Here is a 17,490-nt window from a genome sequence, read left to right on the forward strand (position 1 = left end):
TTCTGCATTGATGCCGGATCAACGACTTTGTCTCCGATCTCGACGTGCACGCGCGTCTTCCCCCGAGGTGCCTGACCCGTCGTCCACCCGAACCCCAACTCCCGCCTTCCCCTCCCCTTCCCGGACGCCGCCAACAAATTACACGGCGGCCTGACGGCGGCCCCGGCGAACGAGTCGATGTCCGGGAGCAGCCGTGACCGCCTCTGCTTTTGAAAGCACACAGAGCTGAATAAACTCAATCACAGCTGGCCGGGGATGTCTGCGCCGTCGCTGCAGGAGAGAGAGGTGAGAGCTGCCAGGATGGATATTACAACGTGACTCATCGCTCCGTCGTGGGCTCCAAATCCAGCAAAGGCGCAGACGCCTGGGTTTGATGGAACCGGTTTGATAAAACACTTCTGTAGCCGATGCGACTTGTTTAAAGAACACAGGCGCGTCGCCTGGCCGGCCCGGGCGCAGCTGACACTGTGGAGATCAGGGACGAGAGCGAGAGATTCGAAACAGCAAAGACGTGAGCCTCATAAATGTTGAATCGGGGAAGAAATCGCCAACATTTCATGTTGATGACCTGACATGTCTTCATTTATTATTGAAGCGCAGCGGTACATGTGTGTGTCAGCCTCAGCCTTCATCCGCTCACAGCTCGACTTGCTGCAGACCGTCTGGAGCTCTGCGCCTTTTGTCGTTTTGCTGGCATAAAAAAAACCAAAGAGCCTCGTCCTCTGGAGAGGCGACGGTAAGTCAAGAGCTCTGTGTCACAGGATTAAAAGGCCAAAAGTTAGAAAGTTTTCTGAGAACGTCGACAGTCTGAACTCAAGTTTTTCTCTCAACAATGACTCAAAACAAACTTTCGTAACTAAAATCATTGGCTACAAAAAAAAATCATACAACCACAAGTCCAAAAATGGCGACATGACGCCACAGCAAAATCAGCCAATATTGTCAATGAAACTGTAAAATAGTTTGTTTCATTGGTAATATAATATGGGCTCATTTGCATTTTGTTTACACTGAACATTTACGTGCCTCGACTTTCCTTGAAATCATGTTGTATGCATCTAACATTCTATTCTGTCACTTCAGTTCATTATGGCATCGTAGAAGAAGGATCATTTATGAACTGGACCTAAATCAGGCCAAACGGATCCACATACATCTGAAAAAAAAAACAAAACAAAACAAAACAAAAGAAAAAAAACACCCCAAAACACAGAAACTGTAAATAATTAACACTGCTGATCAACGCATCTCTTCCTTTGTTTTGCAATAATATGGGGAGAAAAAACTGAAATCCCCAAGAAGACCTACATTTGTCGTGAAGCCCTTTTGGGGGTAAACTCCAAACACAAATGTTGGGATTTAATTGCATTTCAAAAAAATAGAAGTTTCCACTCAGCAATGAGGACAAAGCAGAATTAGTGTAGTGTGGCTGTTCCCGCCGGCAGCCCAGGCTTCCCCTGCTGTGCGAGTCCCACAAAAAAAAACAAACCCTCAGACACAGTGTTGGAAGAATTTCAATCATTTACACGCCGTAGTACAGTATGACTGCCGGGCTCTGCTTTATAATGAGCGCCTCCCGACACCCAGTTTGAGTTTTTCCACAAACTAGCAACTGCTTATCCTGATTCGAACTAGTCAGTCTGACTGAAGCCGTTCTGGATGATTTACAGCGATGAGAGGACCGACGGGATTACAGCGCGGCGACTCCCACAGGCTGCGGCGTTTCAGTCCGGGGAGGCGTAATCCCGTCGCCGTCGGAGAAGCGGCTCCTCGGCGGAGGTTTGGCAGCAGCACGAGCCGAAGCTCACAACAGTGAATCAACTTTTTTAAAAAGCGAGCGGGGGGGGGGTGATGGCAAGACGGCGCGGTGTCTGTTCTCAGCTGTCCCAGTCGGCGCTCTGCGTCTCGTCACCTCCGGCCTCCTCCTCGTCGTCTGAGTCAGACGCCACCTTCTTCATCCTCAGCATGGCGGCTTTGATGCTGCGCTCCAGCTCGTTGTTGATGCAGCTCGAGACGTCGGGTCGCGCGGGAACCACCTACAGAACAAAAAGTCAATGTCACAGCCGACAAATCAAAATGTTCACGGGGGAAATATCAACAGCTGACATTTTGACTCGGACCCAACAGAATCCAGAATTACAGCCTCCCGACTGCATGACTTTTCCAACCAGGCACAAAGTGACATTTAAAAGCACATAATGTATATAATGAAGACGTTCGGCACAGCTTATCCTGACATGCGACATTTACAAAATACGATTCAAACGTGAGGTTACTACGAAGCTCTGGTCACCAAAACCTGTTTATCCTTGATTCAGAGAAACAGTAAACTAATAAATGTGATAAAGCTTCTTCAACGAGTCAAAGATAAATAATTTAACACAGCATGGTCAAAGTTCTCACTGAAAATGTGAATTACCTTGAATTAAAATTGATGCAAAAGAAGTGAGGGTTTCCACTTTAATGAGGATGTTAAGAACATTGTCCACTTCATCACTGCCCATCTCCTCTGCTTTATGGCTGTTTTAAACTAATGCATCTATTCTGAAGTCGCAGTGTGATGGAGCAGATTACGGGGCAGACCCTGCAGTACCATGCATGCACAGGGAGATCATGCAAACTCCACACAGTACGGAATCGAACCAGGATCTTCTTATTGTGATAGAAGGAACACCTAACCACTCAACAGCTATGTGCCTCCAAAAAGCAACAATCGCCCTACAGTTATAGATAATTATAGGAATTATAAGCCTGAAGAAACTAAAAGCAACACAGTCTATACTGAGGACCAGCAGCAGGATTCAGAAAGTGACTTTAACTGGAGTCTCACCAGTCAAAATCCCACAGCTGAAGAGTCCCTGAGCAAGGCCTCAACCTTCCGTTCAGCTCAGGTTTCCTCAGCAAGAGCATCCAAGATAAAACTGGTGCCAAATTATACATGTAGATCACTTGATCTGTTGTATCTCTCCCTCTCATTATCTAGATATGTGTCACACTCGTCGTTCTGCAAAACCTCAGGCTTCTGTGGAGTTTGATGACATCTCAGTCATTGGGAGTGTGTGTGTGTGTGTGTGTGTGTGTGTGTGTGTGTTGGAGGCAGGAGACATGTAAAACACGCAGGGCAGGGACTCCTCGGGATCGCATCGCGTGAGAGTGGCAGCAGTCAGATCATGTTCGTGAGCTGTGAAGGCAGCTGCCGCTCGCCTCCTGCAGCTGCTTCTCACTCGTCACTGCAAGACGCTTTTCATCAATGAAATTCAACTTTCACCACAAAAGAAAAAAAATAAATAACTGACAAGGAAACAGCATGCTTAAGGCACCATCAGTGAAGAGTATGGAGGCGATTACTTCGAAAAAACAATAAAGCTGAATGAGTGACAGTTACTCTGCGTCACTGGCGGCGATATGGAGGTTCTATATTGTGCGCTTACTGCAGCACGACATAAAATCATTAAATGCGCTCTTTTATAACCTTTAACAATGGATTCTGGCTGACGTTTGAGCACTTCCGCTCATATGCAACGCTTTAGAAAAAAAAAAAACATTTGCAATTACAACTTAGATGTTGATGTGAATGCTGTAAAAAAGAAGAAAAACTACTTTACTATAAGCGACAAGAGCAGAGGTTTGAATTTGAAATGAGCGATGGCTTCTCCCTGCTCCAGTGTGTACCGCCTGCCTGTCGGTCTGCCCAGTTTGAGACGCTTGGCTTGTGTTTCTTCTACTGATGAATGAAAACAACAAGGAAAAAAAAAAATTCTACACACCCATGCAAGGTTTACCTCCAGAAAATAAAAGCTAGTTTGACGACATAACAATAAATTAGCCTGTAAGAAATATTTAGTGAATGAAATTAAGTTTCAAACCTCGATAAACAACTTTCAATGATAAACAAATATTAGAAACAGTAGATAACAAAAGATTAAAGAGGCTGCTAAACAGTAAAATTTAATCAAATTATTATACAAAGAATGTAAGTAGTTTGCATTTTCTTAGCAAAATTTTGCAAAAATGATTTTTTGTCTCCTTTAATAGAGCCTGACTAATACTTGTGGAGAGTTTCGAGCCGTTGTTGCCAAAACAGACACAGATTTGACAGTAGAATAATCAACTTTTCCCAGTTGGACGAATGCAAGGCACAGTTTGGGATGTTCTTTCTTGCAACGTTCCTGCCACTCATCGATTGGCGTATTCTGATGCAACATACCTGCAAAAAGCGAACACCGGTCATTTCATGAAGGCCTCACCTTCTTCAGTGTGACTCCCCGCCGGATGGCTGACATCAGATTGCTCCTCGGGTCCTCAGCAGGGGTCGCCGTCTCGGCTGTGGCGACCTTTCGAAGTTTAATCTGCCCACGCTGCAGTGAGGCCAGCACTTCGTCCATCGTTCCTGCAGCACAACAACGGTGAAGGAAACAACTTTACTGCAGTAAAAGAAGCAGGAATGGGAGTAAAGAGTGGATTTTGTATAATTCCGTGAGAGGATCTCTCCTTCTGAAGGATCTGCTTAAATAAATCACCAAAAACCAGACTGCAGAGCGACTTCTCAGCGGACTGAACATCATTACAGCCAGCATCCTTTAAATGACCTCCATTACACATGAGCTGGGAGCGAGAACATCAGCAGGACCACAACGGAGGGAAAATGCCTCCGCTGGCCTTGTGGGAGACGATGGGAATTTAGGACAGAACACCATGTGCAGAAACACACACACACACACACACTTTCTGTGGACAAACAAAAAAAAAAAACACAATCTTTCCTGCAGTCAAACAAATTCACATCCCCGGATCCATTTGCACATCTCGTTTTTCGGTCCGGCACACGGAAAACACTGAATTACTCAGCGTGTGTTTGATCTCACCTAGATTCTGTTTGAGCATGTTCTTGGCTGGAAACGGAGGGGCCTCTTTCTCGCTGAGAGGCATCGGCGCGTCCTCAGAGGAAGGCGAAGCCTGGACACGTGGAGGAGGTACGGCAGGAGGCGGTGGAGGTGGAGGAGGAGGAGGAGGCGGCGGCGGAGGGGGAGGAGGCGGAGGAGGAGGAGGAGGCGCAGTGAGGCAGGTTGTTGATGGAGGCGGCGGCGCAGAGAAGATCTGGACAGGGATGTCTTTCTCCTGCAGCTTTCTGGGTGTTTTGATGCGTCTGGGCGCAGGGCGGATGGAGGCGGGCGGCTCCCCAGAGGGGCCCAGGCTGATGATGGACAGTGGCTGGGAGGGACAGGGGCTCTCGGAGCAAGACGTCCTGGACTGACGGGTTTTCAGGATGAACTGGCCCTGACGCTTCTTCAGAGAAACGCGACAGGAGAGAAAGAAAGAAAGAAAACGGTTGCAGGAAGCGGGACATTATCTTGTCAAACGCGCCGAGGGAGACGACAGAGACACGAGACGACGCCTCCGCCGCGTCTCATGATTCTTTGTTTTAAATAGGTCTCACTGTGACATGAGATTAAAAGTGAAGTGACAGAGAGGATGTGTGCCAAAAACACACACACACAGTTAACCATGCTGACAGGAGGCGAATCCGACCAATCATCCTTCAGGAGACTCAAAGGAAAACAGACACCGCTCAACAGCTTGACATTCTGATAAAACATGATGATCGCTCAGTAGCTACTTTGGGTCAGGAAGCACCGACTATTTTCATATCCATCACTGAAGTCAATTCTGAGCCGGTCGCAGATTCTGACTGCTTTCCAACTATTGATTTACGGAAAATGACTCGAGTGAAAATTAAAAGATACCTCAGACTTGAAGGACCGAGACATCTGTTGCTCGGAAACCTGGAGAGTCCAAAGTGATGCGATATGTCCACCAAAGAGAAACGTCATGTTGCTGTATTCGAGACACTTTGTAATAAACCTCATCCAATCTCTGCCAGTTTATTCTGACAAACCACAATTGGACAATTACACCCGTGGTTTAAAAGCTGTTTGTACTGCTGCTGTTTACAATAAAATAACTGATTATACAGCTTGTACGTCACAATAATTGCTTTGGTTTTCTTTTTAAGGACATCAATTTTTAAAATCAAAAACAATCAAGGTGAAAACATAAAAGGTGCAACACCTAAAAAAAGTCTTTTATATTTTTTTCATCAAACTTCAATGGTTTCCTTTGACAGGAAATATATTAAAGCAAAGAGATAAAAGCTTCAGTAATCAGAAGCTTCTCTCTGTCACACAGTATTTTTCTGAGTTTTAGACTTAAACTTTGCTGCTGTGGCTGCAGTCGACCTGTTCTGGTGTGTGACGGGCTTTTAAATGTTTACGCAGACCCGTGTCTGTGTTTGTGTGTGTCTTTTGTGCCATCAGTCTCCAGCTCCTCCGGTGCAACGACCATCAGAAATGGAAGCCGTCGTGACGCGATATGCTCGCCGCTCGCCTCTGTGCCTCTCATGCACACTGTTTGTATTGGTGTAATATGGATCTGCTGTAATCCGACGTCGCTGCGGTGTGTGCAGCCCCGTTGGAAGCAGTTTACCACCTGGGGACGAGAGCCAAGTCCGGCTACTGCTCAATGCATCCTCACGCCGCCAGACTTCCTCCGTCTGAGGTTTGCAGGATTAGGAACAATAAAGACATTTAGATTTCTTTGAGATTTTCTCTACTGAACTGCAAATTAACAACAAACTACTTCATAACAACAATGGATTTAATTTTTCTGATTTCCATTCTTCTTATGAGTAGCAGTCTCCGTTTCAAAACCAGTGTTTTATTTGTGAATCATTCGTTACCTCTCAGTCTGATCCTGAGAGTGTGCGGCCATGCTAGCAGCTCTGCGAGGCTGCGCTCCAGCACGGCGGTGCGCAGGGCTGAATGAATAAGTCAGCGTGACGACATTCTCGCAGTGACAACGCTAAAATGTCGATGTTAAACCGTGCTGATGTCTCCCGAGCCTACAGTTTAGTGTCTGAGGGAGCTGACAGTGGATGAACGGCTTTAATAACAGCGTGCAGCCGGAGCTGATGGGACGGCTGTATTCAGGCCTGAAACAAAGTCATGAAAGCAGATGATCGTTGCCCCCGTTGCGACAGCAGAGTTGTCCCGGTTCATCCCGAGGGGAAAACCAGCTGCGGTTAGATTCCTCGTTTGTCATTTTGACGGACATGTTTGAGAAAACACAACATGCTGTCATTTTCCTCTTGAATGATAAGACAGAAGAACAACTCTGAGAATAGTGACTAGGATCACTTTATACCCTGGTAATGTATCATCCCGTTATATTTTGCATTATTACACATTAATGTGAAAAAAAAAAAAAAACATAAAGTAGGCTTTGACTTGAATTATGTCTTATTTCTTCAGACTTCAATCAACCAGGGGAAAGTTAAAATTAAAGATTCATGAAGTGTGCGCTGCTTAGACAAACTCCTGTATTACTATCTGTGTAACAAATCAAGTGTAGAAATAAAACTAAGAAAATATCAAACATAATTCACTTTTTTTTAAAAAAAGAACAGTTATAAAAATGATTCTTGGGAGGAAAAGTCTTTAATAATAAATAGGAGAGCTTGTTTGTGGGTAATGTTGCATTGATAAATACACTAACTATTGTAGAGAATTGTAAATATGTACGACTGTATGAATGGACTGACACGTGAAAGCTCTGCTGTGCGTGGTCCAGCTGCGGTATCGTGTGTCAGATGTGGGTTGATGAGAAATGGGGAAGCGATTGTTGTTTCAGGAACTGAGTTGTTGACAAGGATGCTTGAGGGATCAGATTAAACAGGTTTAGACTTCTTCTTCCTTTAGACCTAAACATGTTGAAGACAGATTATATCATCTCTTCTACATTTGTCTTATTCATTTAAATGCTTTTATTTTCCGTTTGTTTTGTTTCTCTTTTTTACATGTTCAAAATAAAGATCCATCAAATAAAATTCTTCCAAACACCTAAAAAAAGCTTTTAGGTATTAGCAGAAAAAGATTTGGCAGATTGTTCAGAGGTACAATCCACATACTCTGCTCTGCTTTCATCCCACAAATACATGTTTCCTTCAAATGTGGCACCATTTAAAAGAGAGACTAACGGGCTTTCCAATAAAATGAGATTTAGTCCCCATAAGTCTTGCTATAAGATAAGAATAATGTACTAATCACAAATTATTTGGTGAATTTCTTGTCATTACATTTACAGTTTTAATACATTAAATTATACTAACTATAGCTTAATATCAAAATATTGCTCAATAATATTTCTTGAAATATATTTCACAAAAAAATTGAACCTGTTAGAAAACATTATTATTTATGAGAGCGATTTCTATGGAATTTTTTTTGCCTTTATTTGACATTCACCTGTTTTGATGGATTTAATTACCACTGAGACCTAGAGAACTGAAAAGATCCGCTCTGTGTAGTCCAATCCGTCAAAATGACTCAAAGCCAGTCTGGCTTTTCTTAAACAGTATAAAAAAGAAAGATCAATGAAAGGAAGTGGATGTTTGTGCAACCTCTGCTGAACATCTGTCAGATCTCAGGAACATCGTCTGTGTTGCCGCTGCTGAAAACACTTTCATCTGCTCTCACATTTCTGCTGCAAGCATCTTGTACACAGGGCAGTAACAACAGTTAATGGTCGTGTTCAGAGAATATTGCGTAACATTTCCGTCCCTTCCTTTCTGGAAAAGCTCAAGCATCAATCACAGATCTGCTGAAAGATATTTCACTGCTGAGAAGCGATGGCACACACATCCATCAGCACCTCCTCCAATCTGAGGCACGAGCAGTTAATATCCCAGGTTTAATTTGGATGTGAACTATTGAATTAAGACGGTATGAAGCGGGAGTCTCGGGGGGTTTTATTAGGTGAGGCTTGAAGAAAAAGCAGGAACGGCGAGAGCGCCTGACCTCTCTGAAGGATCGTAATCTGCTCAGAGTCTTCTCTCTCTCCTGGTCCACCCACTGCTTCCTCTTCTGCTCCTCCTCCTTCCTCTTCTCTCGTTTCTACGAACAACAGAGGGAGACAGTGAGGGAAGGCTTCGCGGAGGAACACTCGGCTCCGGTTTCATTTGTCGGGGTCGTCGGTAAGCGGGCGTCTCCGTGGGCCGCCCTGTTGCCGTGGCGACATACCAGGTGGACCTGATGGTGCTGGTTGAACACCGCGGAGCTCTGCTTGGCCGCCAGCTGCTTCTGCTCATGGGCGTGCGTGCACTGGTCCTACAGACACACACGCAGAATATAGAACATTCATGAGAATAAAACATCCTGACAGTTTGACATGTGCACAACACGATCAGAAAAAAAAAAAAAAAGAAACATCATTGTATTGTGTTTTTAGGTTTTAAGATACTATTTTCTACTTGTTGTTGTTCATAGCGATCACAGCAGAGTAAATGGCATTTTTCCAGGAATGCGAGCGCTGATCTGCTCTGCAGCTCAGCAGTCATGGAGGGCACGCAGGGTGGCTTTCCTCGTTGCTGAACACCATTATAAGTTAGACTGAAGGGTTTGATTTAAACCAATTATCTTGGTCTCCTGATCTATGAGGCTTGAAATTGAGCTGGACTGAATTTGTGATTCAGTGTGCTCCACTTTCTTAAGGCATTGTTTAAACTTTCATGCGTCACACGACTCTCGACAGGTGACTGGTTCGAGCCCCTAACTAGGCTATTCGCCCCCCCTTCTGTGCTCGGAGCAATAAAACATTGTTTAATCACATTAATGAGCAGCCAGAAGGAGAGGAATACGCTCACTGCTAAAATAACTGTCATTTTTTTTGAAAAGTCAGCATCTGCGAACGTAGAGGAATTACCAGTGAAAGCAACACCGTCACCTATTCTTATTTTGCTTTCATCAACAGACATTTTCCATACAAAAGAACCACAATGCACACACACATAGCGGTGACCTCAAGTAGGGAGGAAGAGCACAATAATGTAATAGCAGTGACGCACGCTCTCACCATTTTGTTGCGTAGATAAGCTCGACGTGCACAGATGTTGCCCCTCTTGGTCTCCAAGGCCTGCAGGCGTCTCCTGAGCTGAGTGACAGCTGGAGAGTTGGTTTGCTGACTGCCTGTGTGGACCATGCTCTGCAGCTCCTCGGGATCCTCACACACGTCGTAGTACACCACCTCGTCCTTCAGCTCTGGAACACACCAGACAATTTCCCTTTTTTACAAATAAACCGATCTTTTACAGTGACTCTGTCTGCCAAAATGACCACAACAAAAGTCCATCACAACTTCTGGGAGTACGGATGTGAGCTCCATAAAGCAGAAAAAAAAGGCAGATTTTCTGTGACGGTTCTCACTGTGACCCACGTCTTGTCAACAAACAGCATCAAATCTGAATTTTTTTAATTTTTATTTTGAGAAAGCTTCAATTTATTCATGTTTTTACATCACTAAAAACACAGTGTGAACCATAACAGGATATTAAAAGACTGACTTTCCCTTTCATGACAATTTTCCAGTACATACTAACGTAATAAGTTAATTACAGAGTAATTAGGATTCAAGTGTATTTGACGTGGTTTTCTTTTTCTCTTAACCTGCAAAATCAAAAATGTGGAAACAAACAGAAATGTACTCATGAGTCATAAAGATAAGGTTTGGGGTCCTGGCATGGTCTCCATATTCTTCGGAGTCAGTCGAGACTGGATAAAATTCTCTGCGGCATCCAGAAAATTCTCAGACAATAAATCCATGTATTGTAAACAGGCGAAAAGTCTTAAGCGCCCCTCCGCCCCCTGAGTATTTCTCTTCCCACACAGGGAGCCCGAACTCCTTTAAACAGAAGGAACTCAAACATTTCTCTGCCTTCCTACTATATTTATGGTGGCAGAGATATTCTGCAGCTTTTTCAGTTTGGGAAATAATCCCGAAACTTGTAAAAGTAGCGACAGCCAAAATCATAGACCGGTCGACACACTGCATGTACATGCACACACTTCTGCAGCAAACATCCACATTCCCACGAGAACTAATTAAGAAGATATTTACATGAACGGAATACTGTATTTCCCTGAAGCAAACGCTCTCCGGACAACGCAAAGAGTGGCGAGAAAAACAGAACATCAAGATGCAATCCAATCCATTAGAACGTCGAGGGGTGTAATATTGTGTAATAGGGAACTGTAATTATAATCGTCACCGTGTCAGAAGTGTTGAATCAGCTCTATGCTAAGTGTGGTGCTGCATTAAATTGTACGGTATGATTTAAATTTCTGCCCAGAAGAAGTTGAATAAAATATTAGTGACACCTCTCAGGGTAATGCAGTCCAATAAAACATTTCCATAAATAAACAGCCTAGAAACGGACCGTCTTGCTGAGTCAATAAAAAAAAAAAAGAAGCAGCACGCATCCACACCGTGACCGAGGGGCTCGCTCTCCAAACTAAACCAGGGAACAGCTCTGTTCTGAGCTGTGGAAGGCAGGAAGCTGCTGCAGAGTTATAGGGATGATGTAAGGAGTGGAAATGCAAAGCTAAATACACCGCAGGGGTTCAACAGAGGAGGTTCTATACTTTGGCCCACTGATTTCACTCGTCTGATAACAGCAGCAGCAGTGAAGGTGAAAGAAGCAGTTCAGACACACATTGTTTTAGAAGGCTGTTAGAGGAGTTGAAAATCCTTCAGTTTTGATTACTTTATCTTACATTAAAAACTGAACAGATATTTAGGGTATAAACACTGGTATTACTATTTATTTTCATTGTACTGTATTTATTTATTTGACTTTAAATTTCATAAAGACGTGAATATAATATAGAGGAAAACATGAGCCTTTTCTCTTCTGATCACTTGTATTGTATAAAAATGCGTTAAAGGGTTTTTCATTATTCTTTTAATTGATGTCTCAACTGTTTTTAAAATACACAACATAAACTCAGAAACTGGAGTATGTATTCCCCATGTACCTTTGATCTGCCGCCGCAGCGTGTCGATCTGGGCCATCAGGAGCTGCTCCTCGTTCTTCAGGATCTCAAACTTTGTGTTGTAAAGTTCAAGTTGGATTTCATAAAACTGCAGCTCCAGCTGATCCACTGTGTCATGATTCTGAACGCTGCCTGTCAGGCTCCCCAGCTGCATCGCGACAGGGAAGAGGAAAAAAGAAGGAAAATCATGCACATTAAAGGGTTCTACCTGTGGCTTTTTCTGTTTTGTTTCATGAGTGTGAATGTAGTGCTTTCTGACAGCTTACTCAATTAATGCATTACTGTCCTTGAACATGATGATCAAAATATGACTGGCTTTCAAACACTGGGTGTTTGGGATCTCAGAACAGCTTAAGATGCTGCAAACTTCCATACTGTGATGAAATAAGCTGAAACCAATTGCTACCTGTAGCGCCGAAGCTGCAACGTGAGGTGTGCTTGATACGCAGTTAATGAGCTGACACACTCAAAGGAAATGTGTGTCCTTAAATACCTGGAATTATTCTGAATCATACACAGACTGTCTGGATATCAACTCTAGAGCTAGAACACACACACACACACACACACACGCACACTGAATGTAAACGTGTCATGCTGGGACATCCGCGGGCACCCGGTGCACTCCACAGAATCGGCGAGTTACGTTGCCACCAGCAAAAGATTCTGCGTAGGTGCGGCTCACTGATCCCATTATAAACACTCGCGCACTGCTGTCTATGCAAAGCTCATGTTGATTTCACGGTGGAAGATGCTGTCAGGATCCTCAAACCTGATGTTTTAAAAAGCTTAATCGGATGAATAATGTAGCTGGATGTAGGTGTAGGGAGTGAAGGTGTCCTCTGTTTCCCTCGCACACGCAGCACGACGCCCGACAGCGGCGAGGAATCCTCTGCTGAGAGGAATATACCACTAAGTACGAAAAGATATGCTCCATGGTCTCCACGGTTTGAGTACATACTGTATAAACACTCATTTATGCATGCATGCACATTTTTAGGGTTGTATCGAGGGGATTCTCTTGTGTTTTTCGAGGGGGCTTTATAAATAGATCAAAGCAGTCGGATTCACATCAGACTGGAATACCAAGTGAAAGATACACCAGAGCAAGTCGGCACTGTGTCACATCCCCGCAGACTTACAACCACCACAAAAGCTCTGCTGGCCTTGGCACCGACACAAAAGCGTCAACGATCACTACAGCTCACAACTGTGTCACACCACTCTGTGCCATCCTGAACCGTGCTGACTAATTACAAAATCACTCAAAAAGCTGCGCCGGTTATTGGAAAGACCAAGAGAGAGAGAGAGAGACACACACACACACACACACCCTTTCTCTGATGCTGTCTTTTTTCCGGCTCAGGCACATCTCCGCAGCCCTCATGTGCTGCAGGGTTTCTTTGGCCAATAGGAAGCGCAGTTTCTCCAGTCTGGGAGCTGCAGACGCCCAGGCAGCAGGTCCAAAACGAAGCTTATCCTCCTCCATCTGCTTCAACATACCTGAATATATGCAAGGACAAGTTAAATGCATCCACATTGCAAACAGCACATACAGCGTGTGTATATAAAAAATCTGGTCTTCATATGTCCACTTCTAGTACCACTCCAAATTTATTTGTCTTTTAAATAAATCTGAGTCTCTGCTGGACGATGATTAGCCGAATAGTTTGCACACAAGGCAGCAGGTTAGTACAGTGGAATAAAGCCTCCAGGAAGATGGATGGGTGGACAGATGGGTGGGTGATGGAGAGGTGCAATATTTAATTGAATCAGTTCACAATGCCTAAAAGGCAGATAAGTGCCAAACAAATAGATATTTAGCTTAATCTTCCATGATGGCAGTGAAGTAAGCTGCAGCGATATTCCCTTGTTTTAAAGGATTCTGAGAAAGTCGACCTGGACAAGAAATAAACAAAAAAAAGCATTGCATCTGTTCAAAACGGAATAAAATCAATGATGTGTATTTAGTTGCGACATTTTAACTTCCTGTATACTATGCCACACTGATACGTCTGTCAGCGGCGGCAATCCAGCTAATGACTCCGCTGCTCTTTCTTCCCTGTGTGGAACATTAATGTAATCAAACTATCTGAGCACAAATAAGAATACTAATGAAAGAACACAGCAACTCATACCTGCCAGCGCCTTTGAAGTCTGTGCAAAGTAGCTGACAGTGATGTCCTGGATAGAAGAGACCGCGTCTTCTGCTTTCGTTCTCCATTCCTCTGCCTCCTTCTCCAGAGCTGCAATTCTCTTAGGACCCAAATCCTCAAACTCTAAAGACTTCTACAGAAAAAAACAGAGGACAAGTGATACAGTCAGAGATTAAATGAACACCTCCCAAAGCAGCAATTCTCAGACTAAAGTTGAATTTGGATTCAATTTGGGCTCATGATCTGCCCAAAGACACTTCAACACTATGAGCAAGTGGGGTTGAACCCCCGACCAAGGAATTGAAGGACAACCCCCTCTACCGACTAGACGTAGCCAGCTCGAATCAGACTGAAGGATTTTCTGCGGACAGAAAACCGGTGCTAATCACTCAACTATGTGAGGCAGACTGAAAATATGCTTAATCTCTGCATGGACAACAATCAAACTCTACAGCATTCACTACCACAGTCAGTCCTTCAACCTGTGAGAAAACCAGCAGGACAAAAAAAATAACATTCTGTATCAAATTGTTTTGAATGTGGCTGAAATATGTTAAAGAGCTGACAGATTATATGTGTGTATTTACCAGAATCTCCAGCTTGTAAAGGCAGGCCAGCTCTCTCATGTCTCTGAAGGGCTGCAGCAGATACTGGAAAAAGGTGGTGGCCACAGTCACAAGGTCCTGGTAGGCCTCGTCCTCTTCCTCATAGATGCTGAGTAGCACAACCAATCGGTCAGCACCGCTGTGACTCTGCAGCAGCTGCGAATATCAAAGACATGAACAAATGCATTTCAGTAGACTTTCATGGTTCATTTTTCATGTTCACTTTTGAAAACTCAGATGACAGTATTATTCTTTCAGGAGCAGTTTGTTTCCTGCGCCCATCGAAAGTTCACAAACTTCACATATTCCCACTGTTAGCCGAGAGTATGAATCACAACATGAGCTTGTAGCAAAGATAATCATCATAAAACATTAAAGAAATGCAATTTATCATCTCATTTGATCAGACAACGTAGAACTGTTGTTGTCACAGCATACACAAGCTGCGTTCAGAGTGGGGTTTCAAAACAGAGTTGATCTAAAAGTGGACGGTACGTCTGACCTTGTTGTTAGTGTAACTAACAGCTAAAGGTTCAAATTGCAGTATTTCTGTTGAAGTCAATCAACAAGTGTGTCACAATAAATTAGGATCCAAAACAATCTTCCTATACACAGTTTACAGTGAAACTTCAGAATACATAAAATTTCTTCTACACATGAAACTGAAATAGTTCACAAATTATTCTCTGCTTTATTCTCTATAATATCTTATAAGTCATGAAAAACACAGTATCTCAAACTATTATTCAAAACTGATAGGAAACGATTACTTCATTTATCTTTTATAATTATGTAGACACCTTTTGGTTCATATTTGATCATTAAAACTATTAACTTCAAGAACCTCAATGATATTGTATTTTTTAGGTGTATGTCTATTTTAAAAAAGCCAAACTCTCTCACTGGAAGACAAAAGCAGCAAGCTGGAGAGGAACTGACAAAGTTTGCTGTGTCATAGTAGGGCTGCTTTTAGACCTACCACACCACCACTGCGTGGTGCTAGTCCTGCATTAAACAGTTTGAAACTTCATGGGAATAAAGAAATATTTTCCCAGGATTTAGTTCATCCTGTTTTAGTCATAAACCGACTCCCAGAATGATGCACATTGGCACAAAGTGTAGGAGGAGAAAATGGAAGATCAAACAATGCTGTTACATTTCAAACGGACTAAACAAAAGCCCTCTGTCTCTTTACAGAACTTTCCCATCTTTTTCTGATTGCTGATTTTTGTTGATCTTAAAGTGATCACTATTTTTTTCATTTTACAGTCATGTTGCTCCTTATGTTTTTGTTTTGTTTTTGTTTTTTACAGTTGGGAAATGTGGGAATTGTCTGGATTTGTTTATGCTTATTTCGTTCCTCACAGTATTTTTTTAATTTAACAGTAGTCTTTTTATGTCCTTGAAGTTTTTCAAACATTCTTTTTTTTTCCATTCACAATAACGTGTGTCTTTACATATTCATGTCTCTGGGAGGTCTTCCTGTAGCTCCTTAGAGACATTTAAAGCACTCATAGATAGAATTGTATCGGTTTTGTTTTGTTGTCTTGTCCTGGCTGAGGCTTTTGTAATCATTTACTTTCCATGCGAGTAAGGTTGACACAAAAACTGAGATTGTTGAGCCTTAACCGTGTCCTGCCCCCCATCAGATCTCCTGCCACGCCCCCCTCACCTGTCTCAGGTGACTTTTGGCCCTCGATATTTCCTCCTGCATGGTCTTCTTTTTGAACTCTTGCAGATTTTCAAAGTACTCCTCCACATCTCGGTCATCTTGCGCAAATAAAGTGTCCAGGACGATCTTTCTCCCACAGATGTCGATGGCCGTGCTGAAATATTTCTCCAGTTTCCTGCACGGAGTGTCATAATCTCTCTCGTCGTCCTCGGTTCTTGCCCTCCGATTCAGGAAAAGCAAGTCCCAAATGTTGCCCGCCTCAAACTCCGACAGGTCCGGGAAGCAGGCTCCCAGGACCTCCGACACGCAGGTGAACTGCTGATGGACGTGTTTGAGGTCGCTGACGGAGAAGAGCCCGGCCCAGCTCATCTGAGGGTCTCCGATGGGAACCTCATCTTTTCGCTTCTGTCGCTGTAACGTCCGGTTGTGGCAGGTGACCGCGAACTTGCACTCGATGACACTCCATTGAACGATGAATCCCAGTTTGAACGGCTCGTTCTCCTCGAATATGTTACTTTTAACGGCAACCCAGCCCTCCAGACTGTCCAGCCGCTCAAAATCCAGACTGGTCATCTTTAACAGATATGAGGTTCACTTTGGCCTCCGACAAGAAGCTGCTGTCTGTGTTTACAACATCCGCCATTTGTGTGACGTCAGTTGCCTTCAAGAACCTTAAAAAACATCGGAAATATCCCACACGATTCTATTTACGATCCTACATTTACGATTCACGTTTTAATATTGAAAAAAAAATCATACACATATATTATCTGTTGGATTAACATACCGAAATTAAGCATTTTGAAGACTAACGGCCTTGTAATCATCTTCTTAGTTTCGCCTAGAAGATAAATTAATTAAATGCTGTCATATAAATCAGAATTATTCAGTTTTTAAATCAAATCATCCACATTTTAGCTGCAGTCATATCTAGTTAAGAAAATTTATGCTTTTATTGGAATTATTCGAAATACTCCTGAATTACTTTCACTTTCCTAACCTGTTTCTTGTTATAATAAAAGTTAGCATAACGATGATAATAACAACCATATGGTAAAATGTAACATATAATCGTTGCTTGAAATCTCCTGCTATGTGGCATGTTCTTTTTTCTTTGTTTTTTTAGACAGATGGATTCAGTTATTTTTAATTTTGCGATAGGCTAAATTATTTCC

At 43.2% G+C, this 17,490-nt stretch overlaps 1 protein-coding gene across 1 annotated transcript; it reads right to left on the reverse strand.

Annotated features, from left to right (window-relative positions):
- Positions 1-277: 277 nt before the first annotated feature.
- Positions 278-16,957, reverse strand: whamm (WASP homolog associated with actin, golgi membranes and microtubules). The gene is made up of 11 exons (XM_030093635.1): positions 16,316-16,957; positions 14,626-14,799; positions 14,021-14,171; positions 13,216-13,385; positions 11,865-12,030; positions 9,907-10,091; positions 9,075-9,161; positions 8,853-8,948; positions 4,866-5,286; positions 4,248-4,390; positions 278-2,036 (listed from the first exon to the last, which is right to left on the reverse strand). The coding sequence occupies exons 1-11, from the start codon at positions 16,886-16,888 to the stop codon at positions 1,878-1,880; spliced, it is 2,325 nt and encodes a 774-aa protein (XP_029949495.1). The 5' UTR covers positions 16,889-16,957; the 3' UTR covers positions 278-1,877.
- Positions 16,958-17,490: the final 533 nt, after the last annotated feature.

This window comes from Salarias fasciatus, chromosome 1, assembly GCF_902148845.1.
Source record: "Salarias fasciatus chromosome 1, fSalaFa1.1, whole genome shotgun sequence".
NCBI classification, from domain to species: domain Eukaryota; kingdom Metazoa; phylum Chordata; class Actinopteri; order Blenniiformes; family Blenniidae; genus Salarias; species Salarias fasciatus.